Below are 21,958 nucleotides of genomic sequence, written 5' to 3' on the forward strand. Positions count from 1 at the left end.
CATCTCAGATACCAGAATAAAATGGAATTTCTTCCTTACTACCACAAGGTTCAAACATTGAGCTTTGCTCTTTCCAGCACTCTGAGAGAATTAGAAAACACTTAGTGCTATTAAAATGGAGGTTTATGTGACCATTTAAAAAGGGGCACTGAATTCTGAAGATACTGTCTCCTTACTGTCAAACAAAACTCAAGAAATCCTGGTCAGTTGCTCTTTGAATTTCCTGCTTATTGACTGAATGCACGCAACAGAGCTCCTGAAAACAAAGATGGCTTATTCAGCAGAGCTAAAATTTTCACATCACCATGATGCACTGTTTCTACAGAAAAGCCATAGAAAATTATTTCTGGAAAAATCTATCAGGAGAGTTCAGTGTACAGAGATAATAATCATATCCTTAATAGAACTATTAAGTATCAGTTCAGTACACTGTTAATACACCCTTAACAGTTCTATAAGAATTGCTTATATCAACAAATAATCAACTCCATAGAAATCTGTATGCAGTAGATATTGTTTAATAGTATTGGAATGCGTATCAGAGAGTGTATTGAATATCTACCAGAAAAAGCAGGAACTCAACTTGTACTAATTCATCATACTAATAACTGTTCATAGCATTTCAATTTGCAAAACAAACTGAATGCACACACAACACTTACATGGAAGATGCTTTCCTCACAATATTGTAAACAACTTCTGATTTAAAAAAAAGATTACTCACATCTCACATGCACACACCCCAAATGAAGAAAAAAGGAAACAAAGGAAAAAAGCATTACGGAGATAGATTTGTTAAAATAAGATGTTAAAGGTCCACACAAAAAATGAAGTGCAGACTGATATCTACCATTTTCAAATCAAAGTGAAGGACGGATTATGATCTGACCATGTTTCTGGAAAGACAACTGGATTTAGAACATTTAGAAATCAAAGCCTGCAAACCTATAAAGCCCTAAGCTTCTTGACATCCCAAAAAGTGAGAAAATTCCAAAAATATAACCACATTCATATTAAAAAAAAAGCAAAGAAAAAAAGACAAATCACACACCCTCTTACAAAAAAACTGTTATTTAAAGTTATCAGAGGAAAAAAAAGCAGTCTAAGAATGGTAATGGGATGAAGTATCTATGTTGCTCTGAAAGTAAGGCGTCCCTTTTATTTCCAAGGAAACTATACCAGATAAAAGAGCGCAGTGCCACTGTGTGATGGAGGATATCCTCAGCACTATTTTTCAATAGCCACTACATGAGCTATGGATTCTCACCAGCAATGAACAAGAAAGAGCCCGCATACAGAAAAACCTGCATCAGCAGAGGTGACCCACTGTTGCCACTGCTGAAACACACCACCCACCCATTACCGTGCTCATATCCACTGGCTGGTCTCCAGAAGTGTTCACCAAGCATCAGCAAATCTGTGTGCAAAAAAATGGCACCCACCGACAAGTTTAGTTTCACATCTTTACTTCATAAGCACTTCATGTCAGATCCCATTTGTATCAGACTGCCCTTCTGCTGCCATCTGTTATACAGCAATAAAATGTAATGGAATATTGGTGGGAAGGTTCAACCTCTACTGCCCTATCACCATCTGCCTCTGACATCATGGGCCAACACAATAAAATAGGAGGCATTACTTTCAGAGCAGCCTTTGTATGACAACTGCTTGGATATTCAATGCTACTTTTTTTTCAGTCTCAAATGTCTTGAAAATGAGATTAGCTTCCCCACCTCTCACTCCTATTTGGGAAAAAAGCAGAGTTGCATGTTCTACTACTCATTTTTTGGACAAACTGCTAAAGCTTTAAACAAAATGCTATCATTTGTTAAGTATCTGCAGGAAAGTCTAGTCTACAGCACCCAAGAGGACAGCTGAAAACTATGTATTGTAAGTAAGGAAGCACCTTTGCTATCAAAAATTACAGAACTTTCTGCAACTATTAAAATAACAACTTAGAGTACTCAGAGGCTTGTTGTTTCCTATGATTTCTGATTAAGCATATTCTTAGAGCTCATTCCACCTGAACCCCAGCTTAATTTATATTAAATATATCAGAAACTACAAAGACATCTTCAAAAACAGTTGGCAGTTTTCATAAGTGCTTGTCACCAACTTAAAATCAAGACAGTTATAAACAGATTTTTATAGGAATTTGGGACTACAGTTTTTTACTTAAACAGACTGCTAGAGAGTGAAATAGTTAACAGAAAACAGACCAAGATGATAGAGCAAAAAATTTGGAAGTTAAACTGACATACTCATATTCGTGGCTGGATAGTGATAGGACAAGGGGAAATGGTTTTAAACTGAGACAGGGAAGGTTTAGGTTAGATATGAGAAGGAAGTTTTTCACACAGAGGGTGGTGACGCACTGGAACAGGTTGCCCAAGGAGGTTGTGGATGCCCCATCCCTGGAGGCATTCAAGGCCAGGCTGGATGTGGCTCTGGGCAGCCTGCTCTGCTGGTTGGTGACCCTGCACATAGCAGAGGGCTGAAACTGGATGATCTCTGAGGTCCTTTTCAACCTAGGCCATTCTGTGATTCTATGATATTCATGAATGCCAGACTGTAGCAATTCCACTTACTGAAGTTACAAAATATTTAATTATGTTCTTGCTTTGCATCCTGCGAATCCCAAATTTAAAAAGCAGGCTAATTTTCATGACCATGAGAATAATTCATAGCACCAACAAATTGATAAGCATGTTTTCCTAAGAGAAGGTACAAATGAGTTCTTCCCATATACTGAAGCATATTATGCGTACAGTAATGTATATATGTTTGACTATAGTCATGTTCTATAGTAGTTACTTTTCTGAATGAAGTAAACATCTGTTCAATTCACATAGGAAAGTAAACAAAAAAGCAATTGACCATTTACATGGTTTTGAGTTATATACATAGTCACAAGCAAGCTATGCTGGTCTTTAACAACAAGCAAACAAACTTTTTATTCCCAAAAATGTGAAAAGAAGAATCTCAAGGCCAAAGAAAAAAAAAAAAAAAAAAAAAGCCTTTTTCCACATGCATGCATTTTTTCACCTACTGCTTTACAAGCATCTACATTTTAAACAGTACATTTTAAACACGCAGTACCTCAAGAAGGTGGTAAATTCCCGTATGAGAACACTTCTCTAACATACTTTCCTAAGACACTTGTCAACCTATTTTACACATCTCATGAACAAGCATGGTTTCTCACACCAATCACACAAAGCCAGGAAGTGTCTCATTATAGGTTCTTAAATACTGTCTCTAATCAGCACCACATACAAGGTCACTTCTTTTTTGATCAGTATGTGAAGAGTCAAGAACTTTTATAGAAGCAGACAAGGCACACACTTTATATGTAAAAGTCAAACGATCAGGCAACCTAACAGCATGACTAACTGCCCTGCCATAAATCCAACACTCTTCTGGAACTGAAATCTGAACTTCGTTTTAGAAAAACTACCAGAATACTATCACAACTTCTTCCAAGAGAAGAAAGAGATTTCCAGTCAACACAGACTTCGAGTACATCCCATTCCTTGTATCAACTAGAAGTATATCTTTTCTCAATCACAGTACCTGCCATACAGTTCACAACATCTACAAACATCTTTAAAACTTAAATTAGAGACCATTATTTATTAATAAAAATAAAGCATGTGTTCTAACAACTGCAGTCTTAAGCTGACCAAGCTGTCCACTTGGAACTGACTCAGAAGTTACTTAGAACTGAGACAATTAAGGCAGTCAGATCTCCACTGCAATAATGGTTTCATTACCCACTTGTTGCATGCTGAGAGGCACAAAGGTATGGCCAAAGCACAAAACATCACTGCCAACACAGGAAGGAAGTCTCTTCAAAAGTTCATATTAAAAAGCTAATATCAAGACTACATTAATAACACTGATTATGGTAAGATGCTCAGAAGAATCATAAGAAACAGGTGCTTTGATTCCAAAACCAGCCCAAAAAAGCCTTGCACTCCCAACCTGCTGTGGGCTTGTCAGTGCTAATGCTAACATTTTTTCACATTTCAAGAACAACCTAATACACTTTGCACTACCTTCAAGCCTACAGTTTCCAACTAGCACATTTCATCCCCAACTTTTTTCTGACCAAATTTTCAATGTCAAAGATGCTCATTCTAATACTAAATCTACATAGCAAGTCTAAGCTTGCCTCTACAGTTCAGCCACTATTAATAGACTAAGCACCATTCTGTATACAAGATGAGGTAAGGGCTTAAAACAGTAAAGTGACACTGATTCATATTAATGAATCAGTATCAGAATAGTTAATTCATAACTATTATTCTTCATGTGGAACAATTCCCCGTGGCAGGACAAGGGGAAATGGTTTTAAGTTGAAGGAGGGAAGATTCAGGTTGGATGTCGGGGGAAGTTCTTTACTGAGAGAGTGGTGAGGTGCTGGAACAGGCTGCCCAGAGAGGCTGTGGATGCCCTGTCCCTGGAGGTGTTCAAGGCCAGGTTGGATGGGGCCCTGGGCAGCCTGGTCTAGTATTAAATGGGGAGGTTGGTGGCCCTGCCTGTGGTGGGGGGTTGGAGCTTCATGATCCTTGAGGTCCCTTCCAACTGGCCATTCTGTGACTCTGTGATTAGTGGACACTGTCAGAAGACAAACTACAAGAGCCTAGCAAGAACATTCACACAGCTTCTACACTTTCAACTGTTAGTAAAGCAGTGATGAAGAAGTGGTTTGTGAATAGATGCACTGACTTTTTCATTGAAATCTTCAAAAATAAACCTTTTTTTTTCTCTTTTAGTATTTTATATGTTCTGCAATCGACTACTGAAAACACACACAAAAAAAAATAATGGTAAAAAAAGAAAAAAGAATTCTGAAATAATTTTATCAAAAACTACATGGGAAATGTACCAAAAAGAATTTTCACTAATATTTAGGAACTTGCACCTACTTCAAATGAAGATCAGCAATTCTGTGCAAGTTCAATTGCCTGGTTTATATATTAGAATATTACTGAACATTACCATTTTAGCACAATTCTAAGCACTATTTTAGTTTTACCTGATGATCCAAGTAAACACAGCAAATGAAGTGGAAAAAGAACCGATCCTTTCCATAAAAGCACCGTGTCAAGTTCCACGCATTAAAAATGTTAAATGTTATGAAATCAAGCATGTTTCAGCTCTTCCAAAGACTACATGTATACATCTCATACACAGCTATACTCCGCATGCAAATATTCTTCTCCTGGCATAATTGAGTTGACTACATGAAATACCACCTTTTCAGAACCACTTGTCTCTGTAAACCCCAGTTAAGCATGTAGAATTTTTACAGCAAAAGAACAATTATCAAACAAGACACACAACAGCAGAGTTTTCTAAAGATGCACTCCTAGCAACAGATTTCCAATGAAGCACACAAGCACTGGATTCCTTTTCACTGTCATTCACAGGGTAACGCTGTCAGTATTAATGACCAACTATTGGTAAGTTATGTCAGGTGCTAATAAATAGGAGGCAGGGAACAAATACCTGAACTGATCGCAATACTATGAGCTAACAAGAAACTGAAGGTGGAAAAAGGCTTAAAAACTTAACATGTTTCAGTCATGTGAAGCCTAGCATTAAGAGGACTGCACAGCACCAAGAAACTTAATTGTACACTGAAGCAGGTGCTCAGAAACAGAAGCACACCGGGAGAAATGCCACAAGAATACAAACAAGTAGGCAAGACTATTAAGAACTGATGCACTATTCAGCAATTTATGCCTCTGCATTTTCTTTTAACATTACTCAAACAGCCACTTAATGTATTTGTAATGATTTTCCTTTGTGTAAGTATTCTGTACAGCTTTTGATGTCTAAGGTGCTTCATGCATTAATGTATGCATCATTACTAATTAATAATGCTGCATATTCAATAATAGTTTTTAAATTAGGCAATATATGACTTCTCAGGTCCAAATAAAAGTCCTTTTGTTGCACATAATTACAATGTGAGATGGTCAAAAACAAACACACCATAACCCTGCAAGAAAAGGTTTGCATTTGGAATCAAAACACATTTCATTCCAGTAGCTTTGGGGTATTCTAGGAAGCAAAATTAAATAGAAATACAAGAAGTCTCCAGTTGTGGCAAACTATTATTTTAATAACCTCTTCTTTAGCCTCAGCATGCACATAGTAGCAGTTAATACAAAAAAAAAAAAAGTCATCCACAAAATAAGTCTAACCTTATTGGAAGCTCATTTTAAATATATACTCAGGCCTTCACAGTTCTTATAAACTAAAAACCACATATAAGGAGTAGTTTTATACTTGACCAACAGTCAGTATAACTCTACTAAGAATAAAACAAAATCAATTAGCTTATAAAAAAAACAAAGCAATACAGTGGATCCATGGTCATCTGCTGAATTCCAATTTATTCAGAAAATAGTTAATAAAACTTGATAGAACATCTAAGAGATGGGAAAAAGAAGAGTAAAGAGTCTCAGAAGTAAAGGGCATCAAGGTAATCCCATCACAGCCAGGGAAAAGTCTCCAGTTGAAAAAGCAATACTCCCATTTGAGTGCACATTTTTAACTTGAAGTTATGTTATTTAAGTCTAAAAAGAAAATGCGAATTGCTCGGACAAGCTCAGTAATTAATTTCTAGATTTTGCTTTAGAAGAGCCCTAAGAAAATGCTGAAAATACTCTGATGGGCTCTGAAGTTTAAGAAAATGCAATACCTTCAATTTATATGTAATTAGCTCTGCATTTGCAGGAGACAGATATAATAGGTTAGTTACCTATTCCAATATGATCTTATACTGAGAACAGCAAAAGATTTTAAGGTAAAATTGACAGATTTCCCCCCCTTTGTAAACTAAAACAAGACTTCCAGTTAAAATAATTCCTTTTAAGTGTTAGAAAAGGACAGACCGAAACTTCTTTAGAATACAAGCTGTATGTCTGCTCAAATAGTTCCTTCCTAAAAAAAGATGCTAACAAATCTGTGTGATGCTGGCTCTATTCATAACAGTAACTAGCTGCTGACTGCTGAGAACTTCGACATGTTCTGGATTTGCCTGTACTCTGAAAAGGATTACAGATACAACTACAATGATAAAGAACTTTGTGATTCCCCAGTCTAATAATACAACATTCAACAAGTAGAAAACAGAACATTCACATGAGAATTAAACAACAAACTGGGCAAGTGAACAAATGGAAGGTTCATGTTAACTGTAATAATATTTCAGCTAACATTTATATAGTACCTTGTAAGAGAAACTTAGCATGTTTAAAATACGATTCATTACCTCTGCTAAACCATGTTTCACTGACTCTCATATAAAGAGACTGATAATTTCTTCAGCCTACTAGAATTTAATGAATTTCATTTAGACATTCAGGCATTAATGCTGACCTCAAAGCTACAGCAATTAACTACAAAGAAAAGTACAGAATGGAGAAACAAGAGGTATATGTTATTAAGTGTTGTGTCATTGAACTCCTCCCCATTAAATATTTTTGAAAGAAAAAATAATAAAAAAATGCAATCTGTATTTCTTCAAAGTTAGTAACAGACAAAAGCATTCAAGGGGAAAACCCAGATGTTTTTATACTTCATTCTGTGTGTTTCTAAGCAATACTATTACTGTTGTCAACTTTAAAGTTAGAAATGTGCCACAGTAAGCAACCTACAGCAGAAAAGAAGGTCTTTAGAATCTAAAGAACTATACCTGTATGAGTCTCAAAGAAGACAGTCTAGCTTCTGGATTTCAGCAATGAAACAGTAAAGAAGTGAACATGCATCAGGTATGACAAAAAAAAACTAACCGCTGATTAATCAAAAAAAATAAACAAAAGACGTGAACAAAACTAAATTACAGCTGCACAATCTATAATTACCCAGATATACACATACAAACAGCCACTTACGTTTCTAGCAGAACACAAAAATCACAGTAGGTTACAATACATTCATGCCAAACAAGATGGAAAGAGCAGATAATGCAGCAGTGTTGCACAATTAGAACAACTAAGCAGTAGCTACATGCTAAACGTGCCAGAAGATACCTTCCACAAGCTCAAAGAAATGGTAGCTTTTTCTAACTACAATCCAGCATGCTGATACTTTGCCCAGATAAGTTTAAATTGCTTACCTCCTGTAGAAGATCTGCCTGTTCAATGGCTTTGAGAACATTTTTTTTGGAAGTCTCCTGGACCTCCCCTCCCAAGAGAAACTCATCCAGAATAAAATAGGCTTTTTCAAAATTGAAGATGATATCAAGTTCACATACCTGAAAAGATCAAGTATTACTGCAAAGTGGGAGAATACTCTGAGGATACCCTCAAAAAACTTAACTTACATCTTCAACAAACTTCACCAAATCAAGATATTGGCCTCAGGCTATAACATTTTAAGTAGGACAACAACAACAACAAAATTAACAACAGAACTGAAACCAAGATTTTTTTTTGTTGTTGGTTTTTTTTTGTTTTGTTTTTTTCCTCAAGTTGAACAACTATAGCAGCCTCTTTTAAAAGCATTTTCACTGTTGAACAAAGAGTGCTCAATTCACAGCTATCAGTCCGACACGGCTCTTCATGAAGCAACAGAAGATCACTACAGTTCTCTTTTTCCCTGAAGTATCCAGGCACAGATGATGCAATTTTATAGAAATTTTTTTTTAACAGTCAATTTCTTATTCACTCTGTGTGTATCCTAGTCAAAAGGAGTCGGAAAGCAAAAGGATGAGCAGTTTTCCCAGAAGTGCAAATGCACACTGCTTCTGTTGTTTGGTTTTGGTATCTGCGAAAGCAGATGTCTTCTTTTCTTCCCCTTCTTGCTAGTTCACAACCAACTGCCTCATTTGAAAGAAGACATAAGAAGTGCTGGGGGAGGGCAGAATGTACATACACATGTACAGAACACTGCCAGAGAGAAGCGAAAGTGGAAGCCTGGACAAAAAGCTAAGGATAATATTTTATCTAACCTCTAGCAAGACCACTAAGAAATGAAATAAATACAGGTAATTAACATCAGATTAAGAACTGTTCTCCAAATTCTTAGTTTACTTTTATACTGTAGGCATTATACAGGCAACTGTCAGTTTAGTTTGGCCAGGTAAGCAACAGAAAAACTGTTAAGATATACCTCTTCAACAGCTAGTTTGTGCTCTTAAAAAGGCTGTGTGAAAATAAAATAACAACACAATACAGACAGTGAATCCATAAAAAATAACCAGAAAGAAGTTTCTAACTCACACTGCCAAAATACTTGTCAAGAAGTTCTACATAACGATGAATTATTTCCAGAGTTATTAGTTCATTGTCCTGATCTTCAATGGCACAGCAGAAATAGAGGCTTGCATATCTGTAATAACAAAGTTATCCTCATGTTAGCAAAAGGCGAGTGAAATGAATGCATTTCAGAAGTATTAAATGCTCTGTAGTCCTTCAAACTCAAGTTTACAGTATTGATACTCTATATCAACAGCCATGCAAGTTCCATCAACAGTTCCTCCAACAGCTTGGAGACCACCAGACATGCACGTGGGCACAAAAGGATCTGTCTGAGTCGAGCAAGATTTCAGTCTTTAATATTTTTTAATTGATGGAATTAAATTAGCTTAAGTGGTGGTTGGAAAAGGAAATACATTTAATTATTTGGCCTCCTGGCAGTTCTGAGGCAAGATGTTTACTGTACTCGCAACATCCAAGCAATGGTATACTAATCAACAGATTAAATATTAAATTTATATCACACAAGTTCGGTATATAGATATTAACATCTAATTGAAATGTCCTGGGAAAAATAAACTGAACTAGTAATTTAGGATTTGGTCTTTAGAGAATACAACTAATGCCAAAAAAATTCAAGACTAAGGTCATACACCCCAGTCACTATTAAGTCAACAACTTGATTACTACCAGCAGTTCTGGCGTCAGGAGAGGCTATCAGCTTGACTGCAGCATTTACTTCCACCTTCAAATACAAGGAATTATTTACCTCTGATATGATCTTGAGCTCCACTTTAACAAAAAGACCATCCCATTCTACTGTGCATTACCACAGAGTTGTTCAATTTCTGCCTAAAAACAGCTGATGGAAAACCAAATCAGGAAAACCTCCTCATCCTTTAGAAAAGTGCCAAAACCATATGCCACACAAATACACATGGCGGAAACGAAATCTCAAGTAAGACCTGTTTTAATTGATATTTTTTGTGAATGAGGAGCTGCTTTGGTTTGCCTGTTTAGAGAGAGTTACTGGCAGCATTAAATAGAGAAGCCAATCTGGTTTAAAAGAAAAAAGTCATCAAGATTTAAATGCTAAGTTTAAGATGCATATTCTTTTCCTGTATGCAGAAATCGATACAAGTTTTTAACACTACACAGAAATTTTTCCAGCTGGGACTCCGTAAGCCCCAAAAGGAACTCCCACAGGTTTCATTTAGGATTCACATAAAAATTATTTTATAGTACGTTTCAATTTGTCTCCCAGTCACTAAGCCACCATCCATGACAATGCTGCAAGTTCCACTCCCTCTCTCTTACCAAGTCAGATTGCCGTGGCTTACTTCATCATGAACACCTCATCAGAAACACTTTCATACAAAAGTTCTAAACTCTTATTAAAAAAAAAAAAGCTATCCCACAAAACCTAACTTAGGGTGATGAGGGTGAAGGCACTTCCAGTGAAACACTTCACACTAATTGCTCTTTTATATCTCTACCACAGTGACTTGTCAGCTCATCTTAAGTCCTATCTGAGAACAGTTCTTTTGATTTTACACTGCTATGCTATTCCCTCTCGTTAATACTTCAAGGACGTTTACAGCCATTGTGGCAGCTTACAAGATGTTATCTGTTTAAGACATCTTTCAGACAAAGCTGTTCAAAAGAAAAGTATTGGAGAGTTACGCTGTAAAGAAAAGAAGTTTTCAAGCCTCCTGAGTATTTTTTTTTTTTTTTTTTTTTTTTTTTTTTAAGTCTAACTCCATGTTAGACTATTAGCTTGCTTTGCTGATGTTTACACTCATTACCTGCACCTAGGTCAAATTCATCTACACAAAACTTCCTTCATATTCACATGAGCATGGGTAAACCATTCCCTTTCAGTGCTTAAACAAGTTGAATTCTATACTGATAAATCTCATTAAATTTGACCTAAATATCTGATATTTATCCACAAAGGAGACTCCTTGTGTTTCTCTATTACTTGAGAGTCTCTTTTGATGCACAGAATTATTTTATCTGAGTACAAAAAAGAAGGGGAGAGAGAAAAAACACTTTACTTTGCATAGAACACTTTCCAGGAAAGCTGTCTGCTCTCAGTGTTCTCATTTAAAAGAAAATGAAACATACTTTTGAAAGACTTCATTTGGCAGCTATTAAGCAGAGTACACTTTCAAGCTCTGCCAACTGCAGTTTTGGAGAAAGAATCTCAAGAAACAAAAACTACTCATGGTAACACAAAATGGAGTCTTGGGTATTTATCAAAATATGCAGAGAACATTTTCCAAAGAGGTTTTTTGTTCGTTTTTTTTTTTTTTTTTTTTTTTTTTTTTTTTTTTTTTAAGTAGTAACTGTCAAATGCAGATTCAATATACCTACTTTGCAAACAGTATAAGAAATACATGTCAGCCACTACTACTAAGAATATGTTGAAACCACAAAAATATAAGTTTCTTCAGATTAATTTTTTTAAAGGTATTAGTTTGTTCTCTTTTTTTTTTTTTCCTTCGTAGTCCGTGGCTTCAGAAAAAAAAAAAGGGTGTCTAGATATTAAAGTGGATAAATGAACTTTTCTGCCAAATGGATAAGCTTACATGAAGAATAACCATACAGAGATGAACAAATTTCTGTATGCAAGCAGCAAACATTAACTACCTTGCAGAAGTATTGCTTCTTCTTAACGAGTCTGTCAGAAAACTCAAAGGTACACCAAACAAAGGAAAATTCTGAAAACAGCACAAGCCATACACCACACTAAAGAGCAAATATGGCCCAACCTGTAAAAAGTACTCTGCCATATTCATTCCTATTGTAGTCTGTGGTTGTTTTTTTTCCCCCATCTCAGTAGAATCCTCAGTCCTAAAGTAATTTGGTTCTAAGTGTTTAGGGAAATACTTTATGATAAGCATCATCCACCTGTCAGAAAAGGGGCGCTAATGCAGAAAGATCCAAAACAGTTTGAAAGTATCACTTGAAAACATAACACAGAATGGAAGAGCAAATGAACTGCAAACAATACAAACACTCAAATTTCTACTTTTAGATAAGTGACTTTTACAGGTGTTTATTTTTGAGGAGGGAACCAAATTCATCAACATCCCCCAACAGCTACAGAAATTCAATAGTGGGAAGCCCGAAAACTGGCAATTAATCCTCCAGCCAAGCGCTCCTCTATGCTCACTATTTCTGCTGAGGTACCAGGTCACTACAAGTACAGCCTAACTTGCAAAACCTACCGTTTTAATGGTGCTCTACTATATGAGAGAACATCCACTGAAGACATCACTGGAAAGTTTGTAAAGTTGCTAGCTGAGAACATTCAGCATTTAAGTTGTTTTGCAGGTAAATTCTAACTACAGACATGTAAGGCCTACAGCGCTTGGAAGGAACAGAATTCAATTGGAAGAATATGGAACTAACAGGTGGATCATTCAGTGGACAAGAAATCAGTTGCAAGATCATACCCAGAGAATGGTGGTTAATAGTTCAATGTCTGGATGGAGATAGTGATGAGTAGTGTCCCTCAAAGGTCAGCACATAGAACCAGTGCTATTTAATATCTTCATCAATAACATCAACATTAGAATCAAGGGCACGCTGAGCAAGTCTGCAAATCACACCAAGGTGCATGGTGAGGTTGGCATACCTGCAGGATGGGATGCCATTCAGAGAGACCTAGACAAGCTTAAGCCCAGGAGAACTTCACGAAGTTCAATGAAGCCAAGTGCAAAGTCTTGCACCAGGATCATGGCAACTCCCACTATCAGTGCAATCTCATGTACAGATGTAAAGACAGAGCACAGCCCTGACAAAAAGGACCTCGGGTACTGGTGGATGGCAAGCTAAACAAGCACCAGCAACATGCCTCCACAGCCCAGAAAGCCAACCGTATCCTGGGCTGGATCAAAAGAAGCGCGGCCAGCAGAGCAAGTGAAGTGATCCTGCCCCTCTACACCACGCTGGTGAGATATCACCTGGAGTACTGCATCCAGATGTGGAGTCCTCAGTACAGAAGAGACATGGAGCTGTTGGAGTGTGTCCAGAGGAAGGCCACAAAAATGATTCAAGAGATGGAATGCCCCACTGTGATGACAGGCTGAGAGAGCTGGGGCTGCACAGCCTGGAGAAGGCTGCGAGGTGACCTGATAGCAACCCTTCAGTATTTAATGGGGGACTAAAAGAAGGAAGGGGACAGACACCTCAGCAGGGTCTGTTGTGATAAGACAAGGAAAAATGATTTCAAACTAGAAGAGGGGAGATTTAGATTGGATAGAAGAAAAAAGGTTTGTTTTTTTTTTTTACAGTAAGGATACTGAAGCACTGGCACAGGTTGCCCAGACACGTGTTGGAAGCCCTGTCCCTGCAGACACTCAAGGTCAGACTGGACAAAGCTCTGAGCACCCTGATGTAGCTGTAGGTGTCCCTGATCACTGCAGGGGAGTTGGACTAGATGGCCTTTAAACATCCCTTCTAACTCAAACAATTCTATGATTCTGTAACTGAAAGACACCACAACACCACCTCTAACACGTAAACAGGTGCTTCAAATAGCCTGAGAGTTTTGGATTTGCTGACAGGTTATCAGAGTTGACCCACTGAAAGTTCTAATCATTAAAATTTTCCTTGGGAAAAGATTTTTTTTTTTTCCTCTTTCAAAGAAATTACATATTTTTTTACTGGAAGTTCTGAGATTCTAGAACACGCAGAGCAATCGCTATTTAATTCAGATACAGAAATAAACAACAATAATAAAGCTATACAAGATTTATCTTGCAGTTTCCAATTTCAGCAGGCTATAACCTTCAATAGTTTAAGAAATGTGCAAAAAACTCGGTAAACCTCTGTAAGATAAAGATGCTGCTTCTACTTGGAAGTATACAGAGGTCCTCCTAGTACCACACGAATGAGAATATTGCACAGAGGACCCGATCAAGTTAAACTACCAAACCTAATTAACTATTATCAATACATCCATTTAGTTTTATAGTCACCTACTCAACCCCATAGTTATATTTTAACAGATTCAACTGGCAATTAGATGCACATAAGGAAAGATAATGATCGTGTCCTGTGCTGGGCTTGTGCCCCTCACCACACGACAGCATTGGGGGATGATCAAAATGCTTCGAGTGGAGATGCACACTACTTGCAGAACGTGCTCTTTCTTTGGAGTAGGAGAGACTGGAGTTTTAAAATTTATTTTTCTGTAAAGCTTTAAAGTAACCTGTGATTAAGGTTATTGTGCAGCAACAGATGACTGTCACAACATTAAAGGCAGTGCAGACTGTGCCAATGTAAAACCATATAACATAAACACAATCCCAAACTGCCATATAAAAGTCACATTTCTTGGTCACATTACCTATCAATGATAACCAAGTCCTACAATCTCAGCATACCAAATGCTAACAAGAAAAATTTACATCAAGAACTTACTCCGCTTTTTCCTAGAGTGCAATATACTGCAAAATGAAAATAAATAACACTGTCAGAAGCTAAAGCAGTAAGTAGTTGAGATCTTTGAAGAAAAAAAAATCCTATTTTAAGGTCCTTTTTCACTAAAATACTAGAAATCATAACATTTAATATTGATTTATTTGCCAAAAGGGGAAAGCTGCATGAACTTCTATCCTATATGATCCAATACAACTAGTTAAAAAAATGACAAAACGAAGAGCAAACATTAACAGTATTCGCTACGTTTCTAATCAGCTGTCCGCAGCCAATTCCCTCTCAATTGTTATAAAGCACAACTGTTAATGGATTCCCATATTTCAATTTTCTATCCAGCAAGCCGCTTCAAATCTGTCCCTTGAAATCAGAAGTTCAGATTCTTTTTAAGTGCCTACCAGCCTGAAAATCTCTCTTCCAAACCAACTGCAGAACATATCCACCCAATTCACGAGCAATGTCAAAAACAGGGCACACTTCCACGCGTATTTTCAGATCTCTAAAGAACTTGTTTCTCCAATGAAAAAAAATGCAGGTAACAATGACTGACCTAGTTGTGCAACCATATCAATGCTACATACATGGAACTAAGAAATAAAAGCAAAATATTCACATGGATTTTAAAGACCCCTGTAGTTCCATCATCTTGAAAACTCGTCCAGAAATCATTCCATGTGAATGATAAGGATGAAATAAAACAGAGCTAAGGAGGCTAATCAAAATCATCCAGCCTTCCTGATAAATGTTAAATATAAGAAAGCAGCAAAAGCTACCAGCTTGTCAATTTTGCATTTGAGCTGGTTTTGTACTTGAAAAAAGGTACATCAATGAGACTCTAGAGTATACTTTTAATAATGCCAGCCATTCTTTGAGTTGCAATATCTAGGTCAACTCTAGCACCTGAAAAGTTGACAGTTAATACACTCTAAAAGCAATCATAGCACAAATTTCAGCAATTTCAGACTCATAATAGCTATGCGTACACAATGTACAACAGCAATATGAACAACTTATACTGAAAAACATTTGCACTGGAAGGTTCAGATATTTCCCAATACTCAACCAGATAAGAATAGATCTTAGGAGAGATGTGCAGGAATCTTTTGTCTGCAAACAAATGTATGCACCTTGTGCAATTCCACAAACCATGCAAAGTTTCTGTTACACGTCTTGCTCTTTTAGCTGACTGCTGTTCAGGAAGTACCGGACCTTGACTACTGTAGCTGTCAGTATTACTGTCTGCTTCTGAGTAACAGATCTGTCTTCTCAAAGCGATTACAGTAGTTGGGACTCATCAACTTTAGTTACAGTAAGATGACTGGAAAAAGTCTTTCCACAGAGACACGAAAGCAGTTACTGTTACCAAGCACAGGATTTTCAACTCACTATCCCCTGCCACCCAGTCATTCTGGTGATGTTTTAGCTTTGTGTTACTTGCTAATAAAGCAAAAGCAGAGCAGAAACGGATATTAACTAGCTTGATACAAGCTAATCTTAAGCAATTTCATAGGCTAACTCTGTCAGATTGGTTTGCAGACAGCAAAATTACTACTGCAGTCAGCTGTGCACACCAGCAGTCTAGCAGATGGACTGCAGTCTACAGATACACAGCAGCAAGCACTATTCTCCTTGACCACAGATCCCACAGCACATTACCGAGATACACGAACACCACAACTTACAGTAACCCAAAAAGCCATACTCAGATTTCTATCAGCCCTCTAGGCCAGGAAAAAAAAAAAAAAAAAAAAAAAAAACAACCAAAAAGCACCCATGAAAAGTAGTTGCTAACAGTAGTAAAGAAACAAGAAAAAACAGCTGTGGAGTAAACTTACCACCAGAAGAGCTACCACTGTGCAAGGCTAGGAAGGGGAACAGCCTTGCCTATGCATTCCCAGTTTTTCTGATCTAGTCCCATAAAAGCCAAGTGATAATGCATGCAAGTGCTTTTTCAGCTGAAGGGAATGCACAAAGCATTTCAGCAACTTTGTCTGCACGTATACGCAAGAAGTTTTGAGAGGAAATTAAAGGCAGAAAACACATATGCTTCCTAAGCACAGACTTATGCATTGGTCCTCCTCTTCCCTCCTCCTAGTATTCCAGAGTTACCAGCAGTCTTCAGGTGTATGATGTTACATACACAGATGTTGTAGGTCCTGCTCTCATGTATACATCTAATACTTTTTTTTTTTTTATTTTTAATTCTACTCAATTGGCTTATTGCAGATGTTAGAAACCCTTTGTTTCAACTCTGTCTTTCCTAAAGACAGCATGTAACAATACTGTCAAGCATTGGAATTGTTTACTACCTCGAGGAAAATAAGAATGTATAAACCTTCTGAAGTTTCTAACTAACTAGGGAAGGGAGTTAATTCTAGGTTCCGTAGCACTACCTTTAGATGGAAGAGATGCAGTCTACCAAACCGCAATGAGAATTACTGTTATTTGTAGGGACAATTATTTTTACACCTCTTCATTGTCATACATGCTAAACACCAGCATAAAGCTAAGAAAACTCTTGTCACACACTCCAGAATGTTAGCGAACAACTAAGAAAGAAAAACAATGCCAAAGAGAATCATATGGTACTTTCACCAAAAGAAAAACACTGCCTGTGATTTTTTTAAGCTGGAAAAATGCTTTCGTGTTCATAGCAAAATAACATTCTACGTAGTCTGAAACAAGAAAAAGTTTCTCTTATTTCTGTGACAGCCTTTAACAGCCTTTAAAAGCAAATTATATTTGCAAGTTTATGAAGTCACTGCCTGAGGTGAATGTTTATAAAATTTAGTTTTTCTTTACTATACTCATTAAAGCTTACATGCCTTATATTTCTATGCACTTATTTACTGCGGTCTTCTAAACAACTGAAAACCACCACTCCTCATGAAAGAAGAAGGAAACCTCATCTCTTCAGCACATTTGTAAATGCATGAATGACTTTCTACACATGAATGATTCCTACTTGGTTATCAAATTAGATTCAAGGGAAGTCAGTCTCCTCCAAAGCCAGTAGAGGGAAGAAAAGAAAGGATAAATTAAGAAAAAAAAAAAAAAATCAACCATCATTATTTTCTTGCTACTTATTACACTGTTTCTGATGTATGTCAATTACGAGGTTAGTGAGAAAGAACAACCTTTTGTAGACAATCTTCAGGTCTCTCCATTCCAGGAAGCTGCACATTTTCGGTTTGCGGGCTAATACTGTTTGAACAAGTTCCCTTGTGATTTTCTTCTTTTCTTTGTCAGATAGTGGGACATACCACTTCTGGAGTCTCAGTTTCCCCTGGCGACTAAAAAGCAACATAAACTGCATCTGTTGAATTAGAAGGGGAAAAAAAGGATTATTCTCAGTCTCTTAGTTCTAAGAAGATTTCTACGAGGAAAACCAAGCAGGAAGCAAGATAGCCATCCAAAAGCCTATCTACATGATGTATTTCTACAACGGTGGCAGATGTTACACAAGATTCGGAAGCACCAATAAACACAAAGGATTCAGCTGAACAAGGTCAGTCAGAGCAGAGATAGTAGGAAGCACGCGCAACTTTCAGAACCGCGAGTCAGAGCCAGCAGGCAGCGACTACACCCGGAATTCTGGCAAACCACGTCCAGTACTGGTATGGTTGCGTTTGCATTTACTACAGAAAACAACAGAAAGCAGCACACCCGTCTCCTCCAATACCCAACCTCATTTCCAATTCGCAGGATTAGAGCCTTACAGCAGGAGCAATTTGCGCTTAAGATCTTTCTGAAAAGCCTTAAAAATACTTTAAGAGGCATTAAATCTCCCACCGGAGAGTCCCACGGCATCGAACAGCCTTGCCTTCTCTCGCACTGCACAAAAGGAGTAGAGATTAAGTGCTTTCCCTGCGGTCCTACGTTCCAGGTCTCGCTTCCTCTACAGGAGTGATGTTGCAATTATATCTTTAGAGGAACTTGTCGGCTGTGTTTTCCAGCAGCTGTAATACTAAAGGAAATGGCTTTTTTTTTTTTTTTTTTTCCTCCCCGTTTTCGCTCGAAGTTATGTCGGGCTGAGGAAGTTTCCCAGGCGATACGGCAGACGTGAAATCCCACGGAGAAGCCCAGCCCGCTCCCGGCTGACAGTCCGACGCGAGCAGGAGGCGGCAGTCCGGAGCCCCCGCACGGGCAGCCCGCAGCCGCCCTCCCTCCGGCCGCCGCCGCCGCACCCCCCCGCCTCCAGGGGACCCTCCCGGAGCCCCGAGCAGCTGCCGAAGGGCGCGGAGCCGCGGGCACACGGAGCAACGGGCCGGGCCCGCCCCGCTCGGGGCAGCCGCCGCCCGTCCCAACGCGGCCGTGTGAGCGGGGCGAGCGGAGAGCGGGCGGCCGCTCTTCCCGCAGCCGTCAGCGGCGTCGCGGAGAGCAGCGAGTCCCGCAGCGCGGGGCAGGAGAGCGCTCAGGGAGGCGAGTCCGTCCCCTCGCGGCGGTGCTCACCGTGCCCCGGAGGGAAGAGCGAGGACGAGCGAGGACGAAGAGCAGGAGGAGGTGGCACCGCTCCCGAGCTTGCTGCTGCCGCCACGGCCGCCGCGCGGGACTGAGGGGAGGGAAGGGAGACGCCGCCGGCTCGAGCCCGGCGCCAGCGCGCGCGCGCCTCAACGGCCGCCTCCCCCCCCCCCGCACCCCCCCCCCCCGCACCCGCCGCCTCGCTCGGGCTGGCCGGGGCGGGGCCGAACTCACGGATGCCGCTCCCGGACGAGGGGCGGGAAAAAGGGGGGGCGGGGCCAGCAGGGGACGGACACAACTTCGTTCGCCGCCTCAAGGGAGGGGCCGGCTCGGGGAGCGCGGCGCATGTGCGGTGCGGGGAAGGCTGAGGAGCAAGGGGAGCTCGCCGCCGCCCAATTGGAGAGCGCGGCGCGGCGGAGGGAGGGACGAGGAAGGAGGCGGGGTTAAAGGGCTTAATCCTCGTGGCCCGAATTAGGATAGGACAACAGCCGCCGCGGCAACAACCAATCAGAAGGCGCGATGCAGATAGCGGTTCTCAAGCCACCAATGGGCCGGCGAGGCTCGGAGTTGGGGCAGTGACATCAGTCAATCAGGAGCCCGGAGACAGAGGCTCCTCCTTCCTTCTCCCGGTCCCCGAGAGTGGCAGCTGGGGGTGTAGAGACGGGGTGGCGGTGCCGCGCGTGCGCAGGGCTGTGTTTCCTTCTAGCACGTGCGTGCCCCGCGTGGCGGCGGGGCGGAGCGGGGTGGGGCGGGGCGGAGCGCGCGGCGGGAGCCATTAGGCGGCGGGGAGGGGCGGTTACTGCTGAGGGCGGAGTGCTGTTTCTGCGGCTGTCCGATGGCGGTGGGGAGGGGTCTGTGCTTTGTCAGAAAGGCTTTTTCCCGAAGTCACCTTCTTTGTGGGTCTTAATTAGAGCCGTTGGATTAATCACGGTCATCTTTAGGGGGGGTTGAGTTTCGCAGATGAGACTTTTAGGTGGTCTGGTGGTATAACCCCGTGATTGACAGCGAGGAGAAGAGCGCGCTCCTCTCTGCGCCTCTGCTGGGAGGCACTGCAGTCGCGTTGGGCTGTGTTTTGCTTTTATCTCTTCTTGTTATTGGCAGTTAAGAGAAATAAATTTCTTCTGGCCACGAAATAGCTGTGGCAGTGGAAAGCGGGGCTGGAAAGGCTTTTGTGTGGAATGTGGGTAGTTAGGAGAGCCAATTTGCTGGCATTTCTGGGAATGCTATCAGCTTCTGTATTTGAGGAAAGCTGCAGATACACTGCTTTTCCTGTCTTATAGTTGCAAGAGAAAGAAAACACGCATGAAATTGTGTGGACGAGGCAATTCTAATGTTGCATTGAAAGTGGGAGCTGCTGTTGTAGGTGTTCCTGCCTGTTTTCTGCATGGTGTGGGATGTTTGGCGCTCTGGAGAACCCTTTTATCACTAGAGTGCTTCGTTCCTAATCGTCGCTTTCCTGTTCTTGAATCTAACATCCCATATCCCATGGATTCTCCACAGTCGAAGTGTTTCTGGATCGTCTGAATCATGATTTTAAGCCGGCAGCCTACTCACGTTTCACTTAATCTCATCTATTTCCAGTGCATTAGCGTCATTGTGGCAGGGAGAGCTCAGAAATGTCAGGTGTAGTGGGAGCAGTCCAGTCAGGCCAATCTTGGCCTGCTCCTGTCTCCTCCTCACCATTTCAGCTGGAGGATGTGATTCTCTCAGGCTTGCTGGTATTGCTGTTTGCGTGATCAGTCTTTAACTCATTTCTCTCAAAATGAGCTGGCTTATTTTAAGCAGCTTAAGGTGTGATTCCGTGGTGTTTTCAGATGGTCTAAATCCCAGCTTTCCCACCTCCTCTTCGCATTCCCAGCTCCACATATTCCCATCTCTGTTCCCGTCGCTGCCATAAGAGCTTGTGCTGCCTCTTGCTTCAGCAGCAAGGCATTGCCAACAAGGCTTATTTGAGCTATACAGATGAGTCTGTCTCGAGGTCCAGCACCTGTGTCAGGAGGGTGGTGACAAGCAGAGGTAATGCTGTCCCTTCTGCTTGTGCTGTTCCTTTCAAGAACTTCAGACTACTTGCTCCTGGCAGTTTTTTTGTTTTGTTTTTTTTTTTTTTTTTCCTCTCCAGTGCTGTGGTTTGTACTAATTACCCCTCTTTATACCTACTCCATTGTTCATCCCTGTAAGAAATTATCCTGTCACTTAGCCATTGAACCTGCAATATACTGAACCAGCTGTAATTAGCAAATTGATAAAGATACATATGATGTTTAAACCAATAATGTAATAGCCTCCACGTTTTCCACAAACCCGTGACAATGCAAATGTCATGCATTCTAATTTTAGACAGACACTGCATCTTCTTTTCATTAGCCTTTGCTTATTGTCTTATGGCCTGCCTTAACAAGATGGATTTTAAAGAATGACCTCAGAAGTTTGATTTCTAAGTTGTGAGTGATAACAATCTGCATTATTAAGGGATGGATTTTTGTAACTGCTATAGTTATAAAATCCTTTGTATTCTGTTTTAGACATAAGGCAGGGGATGTGTTCATTGACCATAAAACATTTGGGATCTCCAGCCAAGACTTTGCTCTCTAGATTATTTCCAGCACGACTGGAGACACAGAAAAGAACTGCCTGGAGCTGGGGAGAGAGACAGGGAAGGAGAGATGAAGGAAGCTTACACAAAATAAGATTACATTTGCTTGATTTTGCCTGATACAGTTTTGTGTCAGTTGTTGAGTTTTGATATTCATTTATTTATAAATTAACTAGGATGCTGTGAATTTCTCTGGAATATGGATCTTGTATCAAAATGAATGAGGTCAGCATCCTGGCAT

The 21,958-nt window shown here is 40.0% G+C and overlaps 1 protein-coding gene across 3 annotated transcripts in view; it reads right to left on the reverse strand.

Moving 5' to 3' along the window:
- Positions 1 to 17,979, reverse strand: part of AP1S2 (adaptor related protein complex 1 subunit sigma 2) — a gene marked incomplete at both ends in the record, with an annotated part of 30,235 nt that extends 12,256 nt beyond the window's left edge. For all 3 annotated transcript variants that reach the window (XM_079549049.1, XM_079549048.1, XM_079549050.1), the window contains 3 exons: positions 8,135 to 8,272; positions 9,240 to 9,348; positions 17,801 to 17,979. In XM_079549049.1, coding sequence (XP_079405175.1) covers positions 8,135 to 8,272; positions 9,240 to 9,348; positions 17,801 to 17,979 — 426 coding nt within the window. The remainder of the gene's footprint in view (positions 1 to 8,134; positions 8,273 to 9,239; positions 9,349 to 17,800) is intronic.
- Positions 17,980 to 21,958: the final 3,979 nt, after the last annotated feature.

The sequence above is a fragment of the Tetrao urogallus genome (genome assembly GCF_951394365.1).
Source record: "Tetrao urogallus genome assembly, chromosome: 1".
NCBI classification, from domain to species: Eukaryota; Metazoa; Chordata; class Aves; order Galliformes; family Phasianidae; genus Tetrao; species Tetrao urogallus.